Here is a 17,841-nt window from a genome sequence, read left to right on the forward strand (position 1 = left end):
GGTGACCCTCCTCCCTCCATCCCCAAAGCCACAGCTGTTCCGCAGGCCCACAGAATGTTTAGCACTAAGTCGGGGTTCAATGGGTCGAGCAATCTAGAGACTGGGGAAGGGGGTTGGAAAGGGTGAGTCACTGCTCAAGGTCACACAGAGCTCCTGGAGCCTGGGAGAGAACAGGACTGGGGGCCTTTGGCACTGCTCACCGACATCGTCTGCCTCCTTAGTTTCTGAGGAACTCCCTCAAGAAGACCCGAGGTTCCAATTGGAGCTTGCGTCTGAGCAAAGAGCTGAACAACCAGATCGAAAGCTTCGACGGCCCCTCCCTGGAGAAGGTTTGCGCTCAGTGTCAGGGCAGTTCAGACAGGGAGGGACTCCAGGGATGGTGGAATGGAGGCTCACGCTGTGTGTGAGACCAGCTGTACCTGTGGCTGTCTACAGGGACCTGGGAGGAGAGGTGGGGGGTTTAGGCCAGTGGGTTTTCGTGTCTTGTTTTGTTTTTCTCTAAGAACCTGCTTTGTTGAAGCTGGGAGGGGTCTCTTCTCCAGTCTTCCTGGTCCTCTCACTTCACTCTCCACCTGAAGTGGTCTCCTAGCAGAGTCCAACAGGCAAGGATCGAGATGTCTGAGCAGGTTTTGGCAAATAGTGCAAATGACGAGGATGACACCGAACCACAGAAAGCTGAAGGGGTTGCTGAGTTCTAGCTCGGCAGTGAGGACGATGAGGTCAGGAGGGGGCAAAGAAAGAGTTGGCGGGCTGAGGTTTGGAGCATGACCTTCAGTTGTCCCCACCCCCACTGTCACATTGCTGGATGTGTTGTGTACACCTGACCCATCCAGCTACTGGCTCATGATCACATGTGTGTATTTCATTGTAAAAAGGTCTTTATAAAACTATGAACACTGTTGAGAGACATCAGAGAAGATCTCGGTTAATGGAGAGGATCCCATGTTCACGGACTGGAAGATGATATGGTCAAGATGGCTCACTCCCCAAATCTCTCTACAGATTCATTGCGACCCCTGTCATAAACCTTAGCTGGTCTTCCTTCCTTCCTCTCTCTTCCTCTTTCTTTCTTTCTTTCTTTCTTTCTTTCTTTCTTTCTTTCTTTCTTTCTTTCTTCTTTCTCTCCTTCTTTCCCTCTTCCTTTCTCCCTTCCTTCCTTTTTGAGATTGACAAGCTGATCCTAACATTCATGTGGGAATATAAGGGGCCCAGAATAGCCAGCATAATTATGATTAAGAGAAAGACCAAAGTTGGGGGACTTAAACTTTGTAATTTCAAGACTTCTTACACACGACCGCAGTAAACAAGACAGCATACTACTGGTGTAAGGATGGGCAGACAGATTGACATAATAGAATCAAGAGTGCAGAAGTAAACCTCACATTTCCTGTCAGCTGATTTTGGACAAAGCCTTCTTAGATATGACACCAAAAGCACTAGCGAGGAAAGAAAAAATAGGTAACTCAGACATCATCAAAACTGAAAACTCTTACGCTGAAAATCAAACCATCAAGAAAGTGAAAAGACAACCCTCAGAATGAGAGAAAATATTTGTAAATTAAGTCCGTGGTAAGGGACTTTTATCTAGAATATATAAAGAGTTCCTCTCACTCAATAACAAAAACAAAACAAAACAAAACAAGCCAGTTCAGTAATGGGCGAATGACATGCATAGACATTTCTTTGAAGAAGGCACATACATGGTGAATAGGCACGTGAAAAAATGTTCAAGATTATCACCAGTAGGGAAGATGCAAATCAAAGCCACAGGACATATTACCTCAGACCCCCTAGGATGGCTCTGATAAAAAAGATAATAAGTGTTAAGAATGTGGAGAAATTCGAACACTCATATACTGCTGGTGTGAATGGAAAACCAGTTCCTTGAAGTATTAAATACAGAGTTACCATATGACCCAGGAATTCTGCTCCGAGTTGTATGTGCCCAGGGGAAATGGAAGCATGCATCCATACAAAAACTCGTACATAAATGTTCACAGTCGTGTTCTTCATATAGCCCAAAACTAGAAGAACCCAGATGCCCACGAATGGATGAAAGGGTAAACAAAATGTGGTCTCTCCATATAAGGAGTATTGTTCAGCCATTAAAAGGAATGAAGTACTGATTTATGGTACAGAAAGGATGACCCTTGAAGACATTATGCTAAGTGACAGAAGCCAGATGCAAAGGAACACAAACCCCCACATATTCTGATTCTTTTTACTTGAAATGTCCAGAATAGGCATCTTCTTACAGACAGAAAGTAGATTAGAGGCTGCGGGAAATGTGCGGTGACTGCCAACAGGCACGAGATTTCTTTGAGGGGGGGTGATAGAAATGTTCCAAGTTTAGATCGTGCTGATGGTCGCCCAACTCTGTGAATAGACCATTGAATCTGTAAACCTTAAGTGGGTTCATTTTATGGTATGTGAATTCTATCTCAATGAGATGTCTAGGAAAAGGTATTTACAGGTCTCAACCAAAAACGGTGTGTGTTCAAATAGATAGCCTGTATCGGTGAGTATGTAAAATGACAAAAAGCAAGGATATCCTGCAGGTAGTCTTCTCTAGCTAAACATAAATTCGTAGGTGTAAGATTTTATCCAATGTCAATTTAAGGACAGATGTCCATTTGGAAGAAAGTTATATATAGGATATGGGTGCTACCTGCCTATGACACCTGTCACCCCATTGATTGCTGGGGTTGATTCGGGTTACCTGGCTGGCTAGCTGGGTATCCCCGTTCTCCTTCATGGCTGCATGTGTGTCTCTCCTGAAGCTGCCCACCTGGTCAGAGAAGATGACCTTCCCCCGTAAAGGAGGACTGCTCCTCGGTCAAGGGCGTACGAGTAGCTGCACTCCCCTGCCAGAACCTCCGAACAAGCTCTCAAGGCCCATTTACAGGAGAATGTAAGGTAGTCAAGCTTCCAAGACTCCAGACACACCCAAGTGAGCTGCTGCATGTGGTGGTCTGCCTTTCTTTAAAAAGAAAAGAAAAAAAAAAGAAAGTTGTATATAGTATTTAGTAAGCAAATGCATAGAATTCAACCGTATTTCAATAGATCACCTGGCTTATGGAAAGTAAATCTGTAAGCAGGATTTTACTGGCTTAGAAAACTTAAGAAGGCACAGTTGGATACAGTGGCTTAAAGAACTTCAACAGGACCCTCCTGCTTCTTCACCAGTCACCTGACACCTCCAGGTAGGAGCAAGGTGGCCACCAGCAGCCTCCAGACTTGCAGCCCCGGTTGTCAGAGCCAGTCTACTCCCACAATTGATATGCAGAAATCATTCTCCCATATACAAATAAAACAAAAATACAATATAATGAAGAAAGCTCCCATTCCAAGCAGCAACACAACGTAAATAGGTAATAGAATAAATTATTGACTCTAGGTCAAATGTGGAACCAGCATGAGGAGCACAAAAGGACAAGGAGGTGCAGGGATGCTGAGAGAAACCGGATGACATTGGGGATGACCGTGGCACAATCTTCTGTTCTTGGATGGGAAGTCTCAACGTCGGAAAGGCGTCCACGTCGCTCGACTTCATCTGCCGTACAATGTACTCCCCGTCGAATTCCCAAAAGGAGTTTCTGTGGACATTGGACAGTTTTATGAAATTTGACTAGATTGTTTCCAAGTTCACCTGAATGAGCAAGTGGAAGAGAATGGCTAAGCACATATGACAGTGAACTCGGGAAGGAAGGATTTACTCTCTCGGAACAGATCAAAGTTTGAAGTGTACGAAATGAAAGAAAACCGTGGAACATCTAGGAGAATATATCAATGAAGAGTTTTTTTAAATCTTGACGTGGAGTAGGCCTTCATATGCATGAAAGGAAACCAAGAAAGATGAAGGAAAAGAAAGACACGTTTCTCTGCAAAAATGAACGTTTTCTGTGTGACAAAACAAAGTCACAACAGATACAATCAAAAAGGAGCGGAGGGGCGCCTGGGTGGCACAGCGGTTAAGCGTCTGCCTTCGGCTCAGGGCGTGATCCCGGCGTTATGGGATCGAGCCCCACATCAGGCTCCTCTGCTATGAGCCTGCTTCTTCCTCTCCCACTCCCCCTGCTTGTGTTCCCTCTCTCGCTGGCTGTCTCTGTCTCTGTCAAATAAATAAATAAAATCTTAAAAAAAAAAAAAAAGGAGCGGAGACCCTGGGGGGAAATACAGCAGCAGAGTGATCTGGGATTGAGGTCTCTGGTATGCGATCCTTTAGAAAGGAGCCTCAGATCATGCTTGATTTTTTTTTTTAAGATTTTATTTATTTATTTATTTAGAGTGAGCCGAGGGAGGGGCAGAAGGAGAGGGAGAAGCAGACTTCCCACTGAGCAGGGAGCCAGACGACATGGGGCTCGATCCCAGGACCCCAGAATCGTGACCTGAGCCGAAGGCAGATGCTTCCCCGACTGAGCCCCCCAGGCGCCCCCGACAATGTTTGGTTGTAAATCCCAGTTCTATCACCACCCGTTTGCTTTTCCAACTCCTAAAACAGCAACTGTGTCTACCGTCTGGACTTGCTGTGTGGGTTCAATGAAATAAGACATGCTTGCTCTTGTTGCTTTTCCAAACATACACACGAAGCTCTTACGGGTGAAAGAGAAGATGGGAGAAATCAGCCAACAGGAATGGGCAAAGAACCAGGCAGGGAATCAGACTGGAGGGTGGGAACGTGCAAGGGCGATCCGCACGGCTCATCACCAGGTGCTCTTCGAGTTGCTAGTGTGAGGGAAGGTCGGTTCAACCTCTCTAGGGAGGAAATCCGGCCCCCACTATTTATAATACGCTGGCCTGCAAGGGTTCCAACCCTCCAGAATAACCCCAACGTTTATTTTAAAGCCTCTACAAAATGTGTAGGTATCTGCACATTAAAACAATCTCGGGGGTCAGGTAGGGGACTCCCCACAGCAGCAATCCCTGGAGGGCAGAGCAGAGAGGCCTCAAGCCCTCTCTTCCCCTCTGCCTCTTCAGGGCTTTCTGTATCAAGCCCTGGGCTCCACGCTGGCCACGGGCCTGGAGGCCGACAAGGTGGAGATGCTGCTGCTGGAGCTGTTGTACAAGACAGACTATGGCAATGACTTTGACCGGGAGGTGAGGGTGCCCTGCAGCCCCCACCTATGCGCCAGACCCCCCTGGACCCTCTGCACAGCCATGCAGGCTTCGATGTGCATGAGTGTGTGCGTGCCTGTGTCTATATTGGTGTGTGTGTGCCTGTGTGTGTACCTGTGTGTGCACGGGTGCGTTCATGTGTGTGATGTGCGTGCCTGTGTGCATATGTACGTGTGGGGGGCTCCTCCTCTGGCCCCGCCCCCTGCCCTCGCCCCAGCTGGCCGGCTGTCCCTGCAGGGCGTGGTTCTCTGCTTTGGCCTGTGTGCCCGCGGCCAGGTGAAGACAGTGCTGAATGTGCTCCGCGACTTCGAGGAGAGGATCCAGGAGTCGGAGCTGTCCTGGCAGATCGGTGCTTGGCGGGTAAGTCACCCTCGCTCCGCAGTCCGGTCTCCTGGGGCCTCGTAGACCAGTGCCTTCCGCACTCAACCGAGGTCCTTGCTAGATCTCGAGAGCCAAGTCCCCTCAGCGTCACCTGGAGGCCTGCTCCAGCAAGGCTGTCGCTGTTGGATAATCCAGAACACAGGCTGGGCCTTGTCGGGACCCAGCTATTACAAAGGAGCGCCCACCGCGGGCCCCTCAGAGCAGCGGCGGGGGTACCCCTGGGTGCTGGAGGGAATGCAGGGTCCCAGGCCTCACGCGGACCTGGTGGATGGGTAGAAGCTGGGCAGGCAGGACTCAGTGGGCGCTTTCCACGCGTTGGGCACTCCGCCTCAGGGAATCGATGGTGCTGGGGTGGAGGGTGGACGGGCTCTCGTGCCCAGTGTCCTATGGAGGAGAGCGCCGAGGCCAGTCCAAGGCATGCAGCTGGCCAGTGGTGAAGCCAGAGGCTGGACCGGCCTCTGGAGGCTGCCCCTCTCTGCCCCAGGACACAGAGCCACAGGCTGGCCGAGGCCCCATTGGGCAACCATCCAGAGTCATCGATGCCTCAGGCTTTGGCCTTGACCCAGAACTGCCCAGAACTGTTGCCCTGGGGGTCTGGTTGTTTGGATGGAGAGAATGAAGGGTGTCTCATGCTTTTGCCCCAGCTTCTCCACGAAGCAGGACCTGAGACGTGGATTTCTATTCGAGGTCTAGCAAGGCATGGGCACCCCTGCCCTCCCTCCATGGTGGGTTTGGTGGCCTGCACACCTCATCCCAGGCTTGCTCCCACTAGATTCCCAGTATCACCAGAGCCCCTGGCCCCAAGCAGGTGTCTGGCAGGTGAGGCTATGGAGGAGTGTACAGGTGGTCTCTGAAACCACCTGCTCCCAGCTAATGGGTGCTGCTGGCGTCTTGCTGGACCGAAGCCCCCGTCGGGGTGGGCCCTGGTGTGAGTCGCTCACCACTGTCTACCCAGAGCCTGGCAAGTGTAAGTGCTCAATAAAGGTATGCTGAGTGAATGAGTAAATGAATGAGCGTTTCAGGCACCCGGGAAGCTTTCAGTTGAAGCACTTTCTGCTGACCCTGCGGCTCCTTTGGCCGTGTGACCAGAGACTGTCCCCGTGCAGCCGGGGCGGCCTTGCTCCCTCTCAGGTGGCAAGTCGAGCAGACCCCCTCTTCCCACACGCATATCCAGTGGTTCTTCCTCTTCTCGTTGGGCTCGCAGAAGGACCATCCCTGGAGGCGGGAGACGGTGAAGAGCGCCCTCATGGTCATGTACAGCTGCGTGGCCTCGTACTGCCACCCCCAGGTGCTCCTCACCCATGTGGACAGCCCCATCACCGCTAAGATCATTCATCACTACTCCAGCAGCTGCCAGGTAAGCCCGATGCCGCACCCCCGCATCCAGAGCCAGGCTGGCAGAGAGTCGCCTGCCCCGTTATCTGAGCACCCCACCCCCACCCAGCAGACAGCCAGGAGTCCTACCCGACACCCTGCTTTTGGGAAGCCCATTGCCTCAAACTGGGGTGCATTCTGCTGTAGGGGGATGTGGGGGACGGCCTTTCCCCGCAGCGCTGGGTGGGCGAGTGTGGGTCCCAGAAGTCACGGGATGAGCTCCCCCTCTTCCCAGCCTTGCTCGCTCCCTCTGCCCCCTCCCCTCCTGGCATCTGACCCAAGCCCTTTAAAAAGGGACAAGAAGTGGGGCTGTCCTCAGGGAGGCAAAGGGACTGGCTACTTTCTGGAATGGCAAGGAGGCAGAAACACAGAATAAAGCCAAACTTATTTTATTATTGTTTTTAAAATTGTGGTAAGATCCGCATACTATAAAATCTGCCATTGTAATCAGTTTTAAATGCGTGGTTCTGTGGCATTAAGTACATTCACATTGTTGTGCGACCGTCCCCACCAGCCATCTGCAGAGCTTTTCATCTTGTGGAACTGAAACCCCGAACCCATCGACCGTATGCTCACGCCCCCTCTCCCTGGCCCCTGGCAACCCCCAGTCTACTCTCTGTCTCTGTGAATTTGATTACTACAGGAATCTCAAGGAACTGGACTCACACAGTATTTGCCTTTTTGTGACTGGCTTGTTTTAGTTAGTGTAATGTCCTTGAGGCTCATCCATGCTGTAAAAGCAAAACAATTTTATCTCCACTTAGTCCGTCTGTGTGGCGACACGAAGGGCTTTGTGCCCGTGGCCAGTGAAGGGGCCCACTGATGGGCACTGCCATCCTCGGGCACAGGCGTGGGAGGCCGGAGGGAGGTGGCATTTTCAGAGGGGTGCCAGAGCGCTGTGCCTTGTTCCGCCTCTGGCTGGCTCGGTCTGGGTGGCTGAAGGACAGAATGAGGCCCCTGACCCTGCCTCTTCTTCAGCATGGAGGGAGGGTCCTCCCCCAGGAGGGCTGTGGCTTGGGGTCTTCGGGCCCACTCACAGCATGCTCCTTCCTTTCCCTCTTCTTGGTCTGGGCACAGGACGTCTGTCTCAAAATGGCCTTCATGAAGAGTGTGGTGCAGGTCACCAATGCCATCAAAAACATCAAGGACCTGGAGGACTTTCAGTTTGCCCAAAAGATGACTCTTACTGGCATTATAATGGTAAGCTGGGTGGGGGGCTTCCTTGGTCCTGGGTGGTTTTGGGGTCTAACTGCTGGCCGGCTTCTCCTTGGTCAGAGGTTTTCTGAGCTCTTCAGGGCATCTGAGGGACAAGGGGGCTACAGGGGTCCCTGAAGCCCCTTCCTGTCTCGGTTCTGTTTCAATCCAACTGTAGGAATTCTGAGTACGAGACTGTCTATCTGACAAAGGGTGTGATGGCCAGGAATCTGGTGGTGCCTGGAGGTGGCTGGTTCAGGGCTGGGGGACAGAGTTCCAGTGGGTCTGTCTGTCTGTAGCCCCCGTGTTTCTCCATAGGGGGGATCTAGGGGGGGAGGTTCGACTGCAGGCAGGTCTTACAGCTCTTTTTGCACAGAGCTGCAGTAAGTTCTAGAAAACATCAGCTGCCTAAGGGCAAGAAGCTGTGGCAGAGGTGGGTGGAGTTGCGGGCTACCACTGCCTTTCAGCCCGGGACCTCCCACTCCCTTCCAATGCCGTGGCCCCTGGAAAGCGCTCCCCCTGCGTCAGAAGCCAACCCTGGGGAAGTGAGGTGCGGGTGGGACAGGAGGTCCCGAGAAGGGAGGGTACACTCCTGTTCCGGGCCAGAAGCCGTTCATGTGCCATTTCACGCTAGCTGGGCACAGCCCCGTGAATCAGGCCTTGTTTTACACGTGATGGCTCGGTCAGGGGAAGCCATTTGCCCAAGGACACACAGCAAGAAGGCGGCAGGCCTGAGCGAGAAGCCCCCCGCCTGTCTGGAGCCCCATTCCTTCCCACACCAGATTTTGCTACCTGCCCTAAAATGCTAAAAGCCAGGTGATCCTAGAAAGACAGAATGTGGTATGGGGTGTCTGCACCCGTACAGTGCCAGGCCCCGAGGACACTCACTGTCCTCACCGGCGGGCTCTGGATGGCTCGTTCACCGCCCTGCTGTGCTGGGCAGGCCACCATCAAGGCAGAACCCACCGACAGCTTGGTTTCTCCTGTGCGGACCATGGCGATGGAGGCCCTCTCCCACCTGAGGTGAGCTGGGCCCCTGTCCCGGCCCCAAGTGTCTCCGAGGGGAGGGGTAAAGTCAGAGACCACCCCTCAGTGCTCCTTGGGGGGTTGCACCTACTTTGCCTCTCTGCCTCTGTAGCAGGGGTCTTGGGGGGCAGCTCATGGGGCAGTGGGTTGCCCTAGGAGATGGTGTATGTTTCCACCAGGTCTTTTCCCTAATTCTAAACAATAGTTCAAGTTGGGCTCTTCTCCTGGGTTGGGAGGTGACTGGCAGGTGGATGGGCTGTTCTTTGGTCCATAGCGGTTATTTTGAGCAAGAAATCACACAATGACACTGAGTAGGATAGCAGGGAGTTGGGTTCGGCGGGGTCACGGAATTTGTTGATTGATATGGTACTGATGCAGTTAATACAAAGTAATATAATACCCCTTCCTGGAGCTGTCCATTCACTGGGCGGAAGAGGGAAGGGGGAAGAAGTTATGTAACATGAGTATTGAAGTGGTTGGGTGGTCTCCGGGAATTCTGCACCTGCGGGGGCAGATCCATTATTTAGGCTCAGAGCAGAACTATCTGTTGCATCTCCCCTCCCCCCCGTTGCCTTAAGAGGCAGCGCATTGGCAGATTTTAAGTAAATTTCACAAACATCTCTTCAGGGACTCAGGTAAGATGAACGCATCCAGAAGGAATTATAGGTCAGAGCTGAGTGTTTGTGGGTGAGTAACTAGAACAAAAATCCAAGACCAGAGAAAGGGGGGCTACTAACAAGATATAATTTTGTCGATACGACAGGGGTGATCAGAAGGTGCTGGCATCTGACACAAAATAGCAGGATTGGGGTAGGAGCCGGAAGCTCCCGGCAGGGCAAAATACAGGACCTCTTTGGGGGACAGGACTGATACCCTGTCTCTACCCAAAACCTTTACATAAGGATCTCTGGAGCCTGGACGTGGCCCTTGGGCACTTTGGAGCTTTTCTAGGTGATCCCAGTGTACACCAAAGCTTGAGAACTATTGATGAAGGGATAGAGGAAGAATGAGTTAGCACGCATCAAGCAGCCAGCTACCACCCCTGAGAGTTCACTAACGCTCGCATGGCTCAGTTCCATTCGGAGTTTTTGATTCAGCAGCTCTGAGATAAGGCCAGAGAGTGTACATTTCTAAGAAGCTCCAAGGTGGTACTGGTCCTGCTGGTGCGTGTTTTACACTTGAAAACCCTTGGGCCAGGGCCAGCCTGGGAGGCAGAGTCTATGGTTATGGCCAGGGAGGAGCAACAGATGGTTTCTGAGCAGGAGAGGGACAGGCTTAGGGCAGGTAGCAAGTAGGAGAGCTGGCCTTGGGCCCCGGGTCTCCCCATCAATCACAGACACAGTCACTGGATACTGGTGGCTGGGTGGACCCAGGGACCCTGGGGAAGGATGCATGCTTGCACCCCCAGTCAGGGAAGATGGCCTCTCCCTCATTCTGTGATACGCCTCTGCACCCTGGACTGCGCGGTGGGGTGGCAGGGTCTCAACTCCCCTCTGACCACTCCTCTTGTCACTTCTTCTTTCCTTAGCAATCTGAAGCCTTTCTACTCCACAGAGGAAAACAATGAGCTGATGGATATCAGTATTCATTCTGTAATTTCTCTCCAACCCCCAGCGGAGGACAATGAGTCCGTTCAGGTAGGTCCCTCTGGGCCACCTCATTTTCTGGGTCAGGACTTGGAAGTTTACAACAACTTGGGCAGTGCTGAGAGTGCACTATCCTGAACCACCTGTGAGTGGTTAAAGGCAGTAAAGTGCAGTAGGCCCTATTAGTTAGTGTAAGGTAATGCTAGCTGATGTAACAGCTAAATCCTGAAATCTCCATGATCTAACAAGAAGAAAGTTTATTTCTCACTAAAGTAAAATCCAGTTGGCAGTGGGGGTGGAGATGGAGCTGCTGCGTGCAGTTATTTGGGGACCGCTATCTTCAGTGCATGGCCTTAGGTCCCTTGTGGGTACTGACATCCAGCCTGGAGAGGAAGAGAAAGAGTATGGAGGATTTATGAGCCACTCTGCCTACCTTTCATTGGCCAGAACTCAGTCATATGGCATGCCTAGATGCAAGGGGTGCTGGGAAATGTAGTTCCTGACTGGATGGCTGCTTCCCAGCAACAGTGTGGAGGAGGACGACAGACCTTTTGTGGACAGGTAGCCATCTCTGCCTTAAGGTCCTGGTCCTGGATGAGGAGTCAGAACTGGGCTGTGGGGGTTCAGTTTCCTCCTTTGTAAAATGGGTTTTTCAGAGGTTGTCTCACATGTCACATGAGACTAAACGTATAAATGACCCAGTCTGAGCAGAAGTAAAGGGGTGAATTTCAGACCAACTCATACTTCTCAACCCTGGCATGCATCCTTGCAGAGTCCTGGTGGGTGGCTGTGCACTGCCCCATTGCTGCCCAGTGCTCTCCTCTCTTGGCCATAGACCCTGTATGCGAATGCGAAGCATGCCCTGGAGCAGCTGATGGAGAGCCTTATGCAGAGGCAGCTGGACCCCAACGGGCTTCAGGAGATGGTACACGTGAGTTCCTTGGTGGAGGGCCAGGAGTCAGGGATGGCCACCCCTCCCAGAAAGCTGGCCTGAGGGCCAGGGTCTATGGAAAACAGGGGTATGTGTTAAGATTGCTTCAGTAATTTTATTTTGGTAAAATTTCAGATTTGTTGGAAAGTTACAAGAAGAGTACAAAGAACTCCTGTATACGCTTCACCCAGATTCACAGTTCTTAATAGTTTGTCACATTCTTTTATTTTCTTCCTCTTCTCTTCTCTTTCTTGTTTAATACACACACACACACACACACACACACACACACACTTTTTGAACCACAGGAAGTTAGTCGCAGACATCAAGAACAAGAACACCTTCTTATACAACAACAGCACAATGATCAAAATCCAGAATTGTAATGTTGATACAATGCTATATTCTAATCTATGGCCAATATTCAAATTTCATGAGTTGTCCCAATAATATTCTTTATAGCTGTTTTCCCTGATCCAGGATCTAAGCTAGGTTACACAGAACATTTACTTGCCAAGTCTCCTTAAACTCCTTTAATCTGGAACAATTCATCAGTCTTCCTTTGTTTTCCATAATCTTGGCATTTTTGAAAGGTATTGGCTGGTTTTTCTTTAATTGGATTGTTTGCATTTTTATTATTGAGTTTTCAGAGGTTTTATGTATTCTGAATACAAGTCCTGATCAGATATGTGATTTACAAATATTTTCCCCAGTCTGTGACTTGAGTTTTCATTGATTTCACAGTGTCTTTTGAAGAACAGAACTTTTAAAATGTTGATGAAGTCTATTTTACCGTTTGTTTTCTTTTAGGGATCATGGTTTTGACGTTCTGTCTAAGAAATCGGCCTGACCTAAGGTCACAAAGATTTTCTCTTAGGAGGTTGTAGTTTCAGGTTTCACAAGGAAGTCTAGGATATATCTTGAGGGTTTTTTTTTTAGTTTTTTATGTTATATTAATCACCATACAGTACATCCTTAGTTTTTGATGTAGTGTTCCATGATTCATTGTTTGGGTATAACACCCAGTGCACCATGCAATATGTGCCCTCCTTAATACCCATCACCGGCCTATCCTAATCCCCCACCCTCCTCCCCTCTGAAGCCCTCAGTTTGTTTCCCAGAGTCCATAGTCTCTTGTGGTTCATTCCCCCTTCTGTTGAGTTAAGTTTTGTATATGGTGTGAGGTAGGGATCAAAGTTCATTTGTTTGTGCACAGTTGTTCCAGCACCATTTGTAGGAAAGACTTTTCTCCATTGAATTATCTTTGCATCTTTGTCAAAACTCAACTGACCATGTGTGTGTGGGTCCGTCCCGGGCACCTCTTCTACTCCACCGATGTATTTGTCTCTCTTCACACCAATGTCATCCTGTCTTGATTACCTAACATTATAATAAGTCTTGTGATCAGGAGCAGATTGTATGAGTCTACTGACTGTTTTTTGCTGCTGTATCCTACAAATATTCATACGTTGTGTTCTCATTTTGTTTCAGTTCAAAAATACATTTTCTTTTCTCTTCTGATTTCTTCTTTGACCCGTGGGTTATTTAGAACTTCCCAAACATTTGAAGATTTTCCAGACATCTTCCTGTTTTTGATTCCTAGTTTAAACCCACTGTGGTCTGAGGACACACTTTAAATCCTTCTAAATCAACCCAGATTTACTTTGTTGCACAGTATGGTCTCTCTTGGACAGTGTTCTGTGTGTACCTGTGTACTGTGTCTGGTGGAGTGTTCTTAGATATCAGGCTAAGCTGGTTGGTAGTGTTGTTCAAGTTTTCCCTGTCCTTCCTGATTTTCTGTCTTCTTGTTCCATCAGTTTCTAAGAATGAGGTACTGAAATCTCTGACTCTCTCTGTGGATTTGTTTCTCCTTCAGTTGTAATAGTTTTGCTTCATGTATTGTTAAGCTCTGTTACTGTGTGTGTGAACATGTAGGCCCTGGAGTGCAAGGCAGGCTATGCTCTTGGACTTTGACCTGCAGGCAAACATTTGGAGTGGGGCCAAACACATCAGCCAAGCACCATCTTGGTGAAGATAGTGGGGACACCCCCTCTTCCCGCAGCCTCATCTCTCTCATGGGGGTGTCTGGAAAGAGAACCAGAAGGGTCCAGAGCCACCCAACAGCTCTGAAAGTCAGACTCTGAGTGGAGAGACAAGGTGGGCAATCACTGGCTGGGAAAGGCTGGCCTTGGGGTTTTAATGGCCCCAATGTGCAACTGTGCACAAACATTTGTGTTCTGGGCTCTACCCATAGCTCCTGGAAAAGTGGATCCTGTCGGAGAAAGAAGGGGAGCGGGAGAAGGCCATGAGCCTCCATCTCCATCTCATGCACATCTATGTGCAGAGCGGCGGCGGCTGCGTGAGTCCCCGAGCACCCGACCCCCAGCCCGCTGCTCCGGCACCCACAGGAAAGGGCTTGTCTCTATTCGTGAGAAGAGGGAACACTTTTGAAATCAAGTTCTGCTCCCTGAAGAGGCCCTTGGGAAGAGGCTGTCTCATTTAAGAGTGGCAGAGGAGGCCCCACAAGGAGCTAGCCCTGAGGCTCTGGGGGTGCCGAGGCGGGGGGAACCATGGCTCAGCATGGATCCTGGTTTGGTGGGAGTGGAGTCGGTGAGGGCAATTCTTTAAGAGAAAGAACACACACTTATGAGTATCACTTTGGTTAGGAAAGTGAATATCTACTTAGAATTAGAAAATAAACGACTATGAAATTACAAATTTTACAGAATATGGCAAGTGCCACAAACATCACGAAATCTGGAAAAGCCATGAGGTGTTTTTGTTGATCAACTCTCTGACCCGACTCAGTGAGACCTCTCTTTGTGCACTTGTTGGCCTCATGCTCTGTGACGGCTTGGTCTTCAGTGATGGGGTCGGGAGGATGGTGTTCCTGGGGCGCAGGGCCTGGGGTGTGGGGAGAACAAGGGAGCAGCATCCCCTGGTGGTCCGGGAACAGCATTCGGGTGGAGGCCCAGGCCCAGCAAAGAGAGGCCAGAGCCTAGCCTCATGCTAGGTTTGGGACCAGACACTGCGCAGAATGCATCGTCTGGATTCTCTGATACAATTCTCAGCATCTCCTGGAAGAGGAAGCACCGTGATTATCTCCCCTTTACAGATGAGGGACCCAAGGACGCAAGGCTCGGCACCCTTCCCAGGTCACATAGCTAGTGAGAGGGGGAGGCCAGATTTGAACCCAGGGCTCAGTTACAGGCACAACACAGGTACCCTAATACACAGCCTGGGCCTGTGGCCAGAGGGGCAAGTCCCGAACCAGACACCCCGGATCCTGGCTGCCCAGCCTCCAGGGGCCCCACTGGGGTGCTTTCCAGCAAGGCTTACTCTCTCTGGCTGCTTGGTACGTTGCCCCTGGGCAGCACCAGGTGTGCGTGAGTGGACAGAGGGTGTGAGCCTTGAGGTCTCCTGTCCCGCAGATCCCCCTGAAGCTGGGGCAGTTTGGCACGCTGGTCGGACTCATCGCCCCTTGTACCTGTGACTCCCACAGAAGAACCCGCCTGGCCTCAATGGGCGTCCTGTCCAGCCTGCTGGATCTTCATGGTATGGGGAGGGCAAGACATCAGAACATCGAGTCTGGGAGGGAGGTCTGACAGGAGGGGTGTCAGCTGTGGGGCTATCCTGGAGAGAGCATGGCTTTTCTGTATAGACACATAAGGGTGACCAGCAGAGATGGTGGCGAGGGTGCAGACCTCACTCAGAAGCCATGGGCGTTTCCAGAAGGAGAGCCTCACTGGTTTGGTACAACTCATTGAGGGCATGTCCTGGGTACTAAGGGGCCTCACTGGGAAAAGATCAGCTCACAGACACGAAGGACACAGCAGAAGTGACCAGAGATGTGCTCAGGGGCGAATGCGGGGTGGTGACCTTCAAAGGGGGAGACTTTGCTTCTGGCTTGGTGGCTGGTGGCTTCCTGGAAAGCAGGCGTCTGAGCTGTGTGTAGAGGTGGTTTGGGGGGACAGGACACTGAGAGCAAAGGCAAGAGGGATGGAACGTCCAGACACCGAAGGGTGGTCCAGGCCCACTGGAGCCAGGGAGCTACCGTCATGTGGCCTGTGCATGGGCCCTTTGTCCTTCTGATCATGTCTAAAATTGTATTCCCAACAGCAAGCCAGACCTGCTCCTCATGGGGCCCCTCCAAGGAGCTGGAGCGTGCAAAATGCAAGGAGGATCTCCAGGGCTTGGACGTGGAGAAGATTTTTAGTGCATCTTCCAGAATCGCCAAGGTGACGAGTAGGGAAGGTGGTGTGGGCTTGTGCACGGGACTCCAGTGCCTGGACCATCTCTGGGGCATGGGGCCTTGCTCAGCCTGGCCAGGCAGCCTTCCTCTTCCTCCAGAGGTCGCAGTTCCCGTGGCTTTTGGTCCAACTCATGCCCTCTGTACCTAAATGGCCTGCAATATATAAGATCCCCACTGCGGTGCCTGGCACATAGTAGGTACTTAGTAGGCCTGCCTACCTTGTCTCTGTCCCTACAGTGTGCTGCACGGGGGGTGGAGGGCCCCAGAGAGAATTAAACACGGGGCCCTGCATGGAGGTGTCAGCACACCGGCACGCTGATGGCTGAAGGCCCAGAGCCACCCGTGCTCTGCAGAGGGGCCGAGTCACTTCTGCCTCGGGGGGCTGAGTGCCTTTCTGGAGCAGGGGGCTTGGGGTGGCAGGAGGAGTTTGCAGGGCGTCGGGGCTCAGGGCGCACCCTGAGTGAAGGCTGCAGGCCAGTAGAGATAGGATGGGGAATGTTCGGGTGGAGCTTCCTGAGCGGGGTTCAGGTGGGGTGGACGGTGTCAGGTAAGTGAGGTGCGGGAGAAGTTGGGGCCCCATGCCAGAAGCCTTGGAAAGCTGGGCTGAGCTTTGAGTCTTTCGGGTAGAGGAGGGACATTCCGAGCAGGCCGGCGAGATGCTGGGGGGGGCAGGGAGGAGGCCCCAGCAGTGGTTTGACAGAGGATGGGGGCCTGGGCTGGGGCTGTGGTATCGGGGCAGAAGAGGAGGGGATGTCAGTGGTGACAGGTGGGGCAGGGAGTTGGACCCCAGGAGTGGTCTGCTCTGCTCCTAGGTGGCTTGCGTGCAATTTAACTGCGATGAGGTGGTCTCGCTCATCCAGAAGCTCTGTGAGAACATCGGGGCCATGGACCTACAGCATGACAAGGCCTCCGTCACCTGGATAGGCACCTTCCTCCAGATGCGGGCCAAGGAGCTGGAGGACAAGGTGGCAGAGCTGTGGCTGGGCCACTTAGGTCCTGGGGCCGTCCAGTGTCCCCAGGCTAGAGAGACGAGCAAGGGCTCAGCTCTGCTTTCTGAGAAGGGCTCCCCAAACCCTTGTTTGTTCGGAGGAGAAAGTAGAGTTCTAGAATGGGAAAGAAACATGTTGAAGGTAGCCCAATTAGTAAGTGGACAGTGGACTAGAGGCCCGTGGCTTGCTCTCCTGGAGTGTATGGCTTCCCACACAGAAAACCTGATCGATCCAGGAAGAGGCTAAAGGACGTGCTGGTGGTGTCACCTCCCCTTCATCCAGTTGGGCAAGAGTCCCTGGAGGAGGGGTGTGCCAGGGCGAGGCAGAGGGCCATGGGTGCCCAGGCCGTGCCGGTGATGCCCGCCCCTCCCCAGGTGGCCGAGATCCTGGGTGCCATCCTGGTCCAGCTGCCCGTGGTGGATCACCGGGAGGCGCGGCGCCCCCTCATCGAGGGCATCCTCCTGCTGGCGCACTACCACCAGGAGACCGTCCTCACGGCGCTCCTGAGGCAGCCCCTGCCCATGGAGAGGTGCGTGCCCTGGACCGGGAGCCACGGCCCCCTTTGCGGCCCAGACCAGGCCCCCCTCACTGCCACGGATGTGTCCTGGAGGACAGGGCCCTCGAGCAGCACCGGGTCTGAAGCTGGGCTGGGGCAAGCGCTCTCCCCGCATCCCCGCAACCTCGGAGCCAGAGAGGGAACCACGGACCCAGAGCCTCCGTGTCACAGTTCCGTCCCCTGGAGCTGGAGTCCGGATCCCGTAGCTTCTCACGTGTCCTGGTCATCCCCTCTGGGCTCCATCCAAGGCAGCCCTTTCATTCCCTGCAGAGGACAGAGCTCTGGGCCCCCTCCAAGTTTGAGCTTCCCTGGGATACACCCGAGGACATGGTCACCAAGGCCCCTGGACGAGCTCCACTCTGTCCTTCTCTCCTTCCAAATGCGGCTCTGAGAGGGGGAGTCCGGGTTCCACTCAGGGGGCCTCCCATTAAAGCAGC

At 52.1% G+C, this 17,841-nt stretch overlaps 1 protein-coding gene across 1 annotated transcript in view; it reads left to right on the forward strand.

The window, feature by feature from the left end:
* Positions 1–17,841, forward strand: part of MROH2A (maestro heat like repeat family member 2A) — a 43,585-nt gene that overhangs the window by 17,217 nt on the left and 8,527 nt on the right. The window contains exons 19-31 of the mRNA XM_034642690.1: positions 222–329; positions 4,978–5,097; positions 5,353–5,475; positions 6,701–6,853; positions 7,948–8,070; positions 9,008–9,087; positions 10,619–10,727; positions 11,512–11,607; positions 13,862–13,966; positions 15,039–15,162; positions 15,727–15,845; positions 16,672–16,824; positions 17,223–17,377. Of these exons, the coding sequence (XP_034498581.1) occupies positions 222–329; positions 4,978–5,097; positions 5,353–5,475; positions 6,701–6,853; positions 7,948–8,070; positions 9,008–9,087; positions 10,619–10,727; positions 11,512–11,607; positions 13,862–13,966; positions 15,039–15,162; positions 15,727–15,845; positions 16,672–16,824; positions 17,223–17,377 (1,568 nt within the window). The remainder of the gene's footprint in view (positions 1–221; positions 330–4,977; positions 5,098–5,352; positions 5,476–6,700; positions 6,854–7,947; positions 8,071–9,007; positions 9,088–10,618; positions 10,728–11,511; positions 11,608–13,861; positions 13,967–15,038; positions 15,163–15,726; positions 15,846–16,671; positions 16,825–17,222; positions 17,378–17,841) is intronic.

The sequence above is a fragment of the Ailuropoda melanoleuca genome, chromosome 2 (genome assembly GCF_002007445.2).
Source record: "Ailuropoda melanoleuca isolate Jingjing chromosome 2, ASM200744v2, whole genome shotgun sequence".
In the NCBI taxonomy this organism is placed as follows: Eukaryota; Metazoa; Chordata; class Mammalia; order Carnivora; family Ursidae; genus Ailuropoda; species Ailuropoda melanoleuca.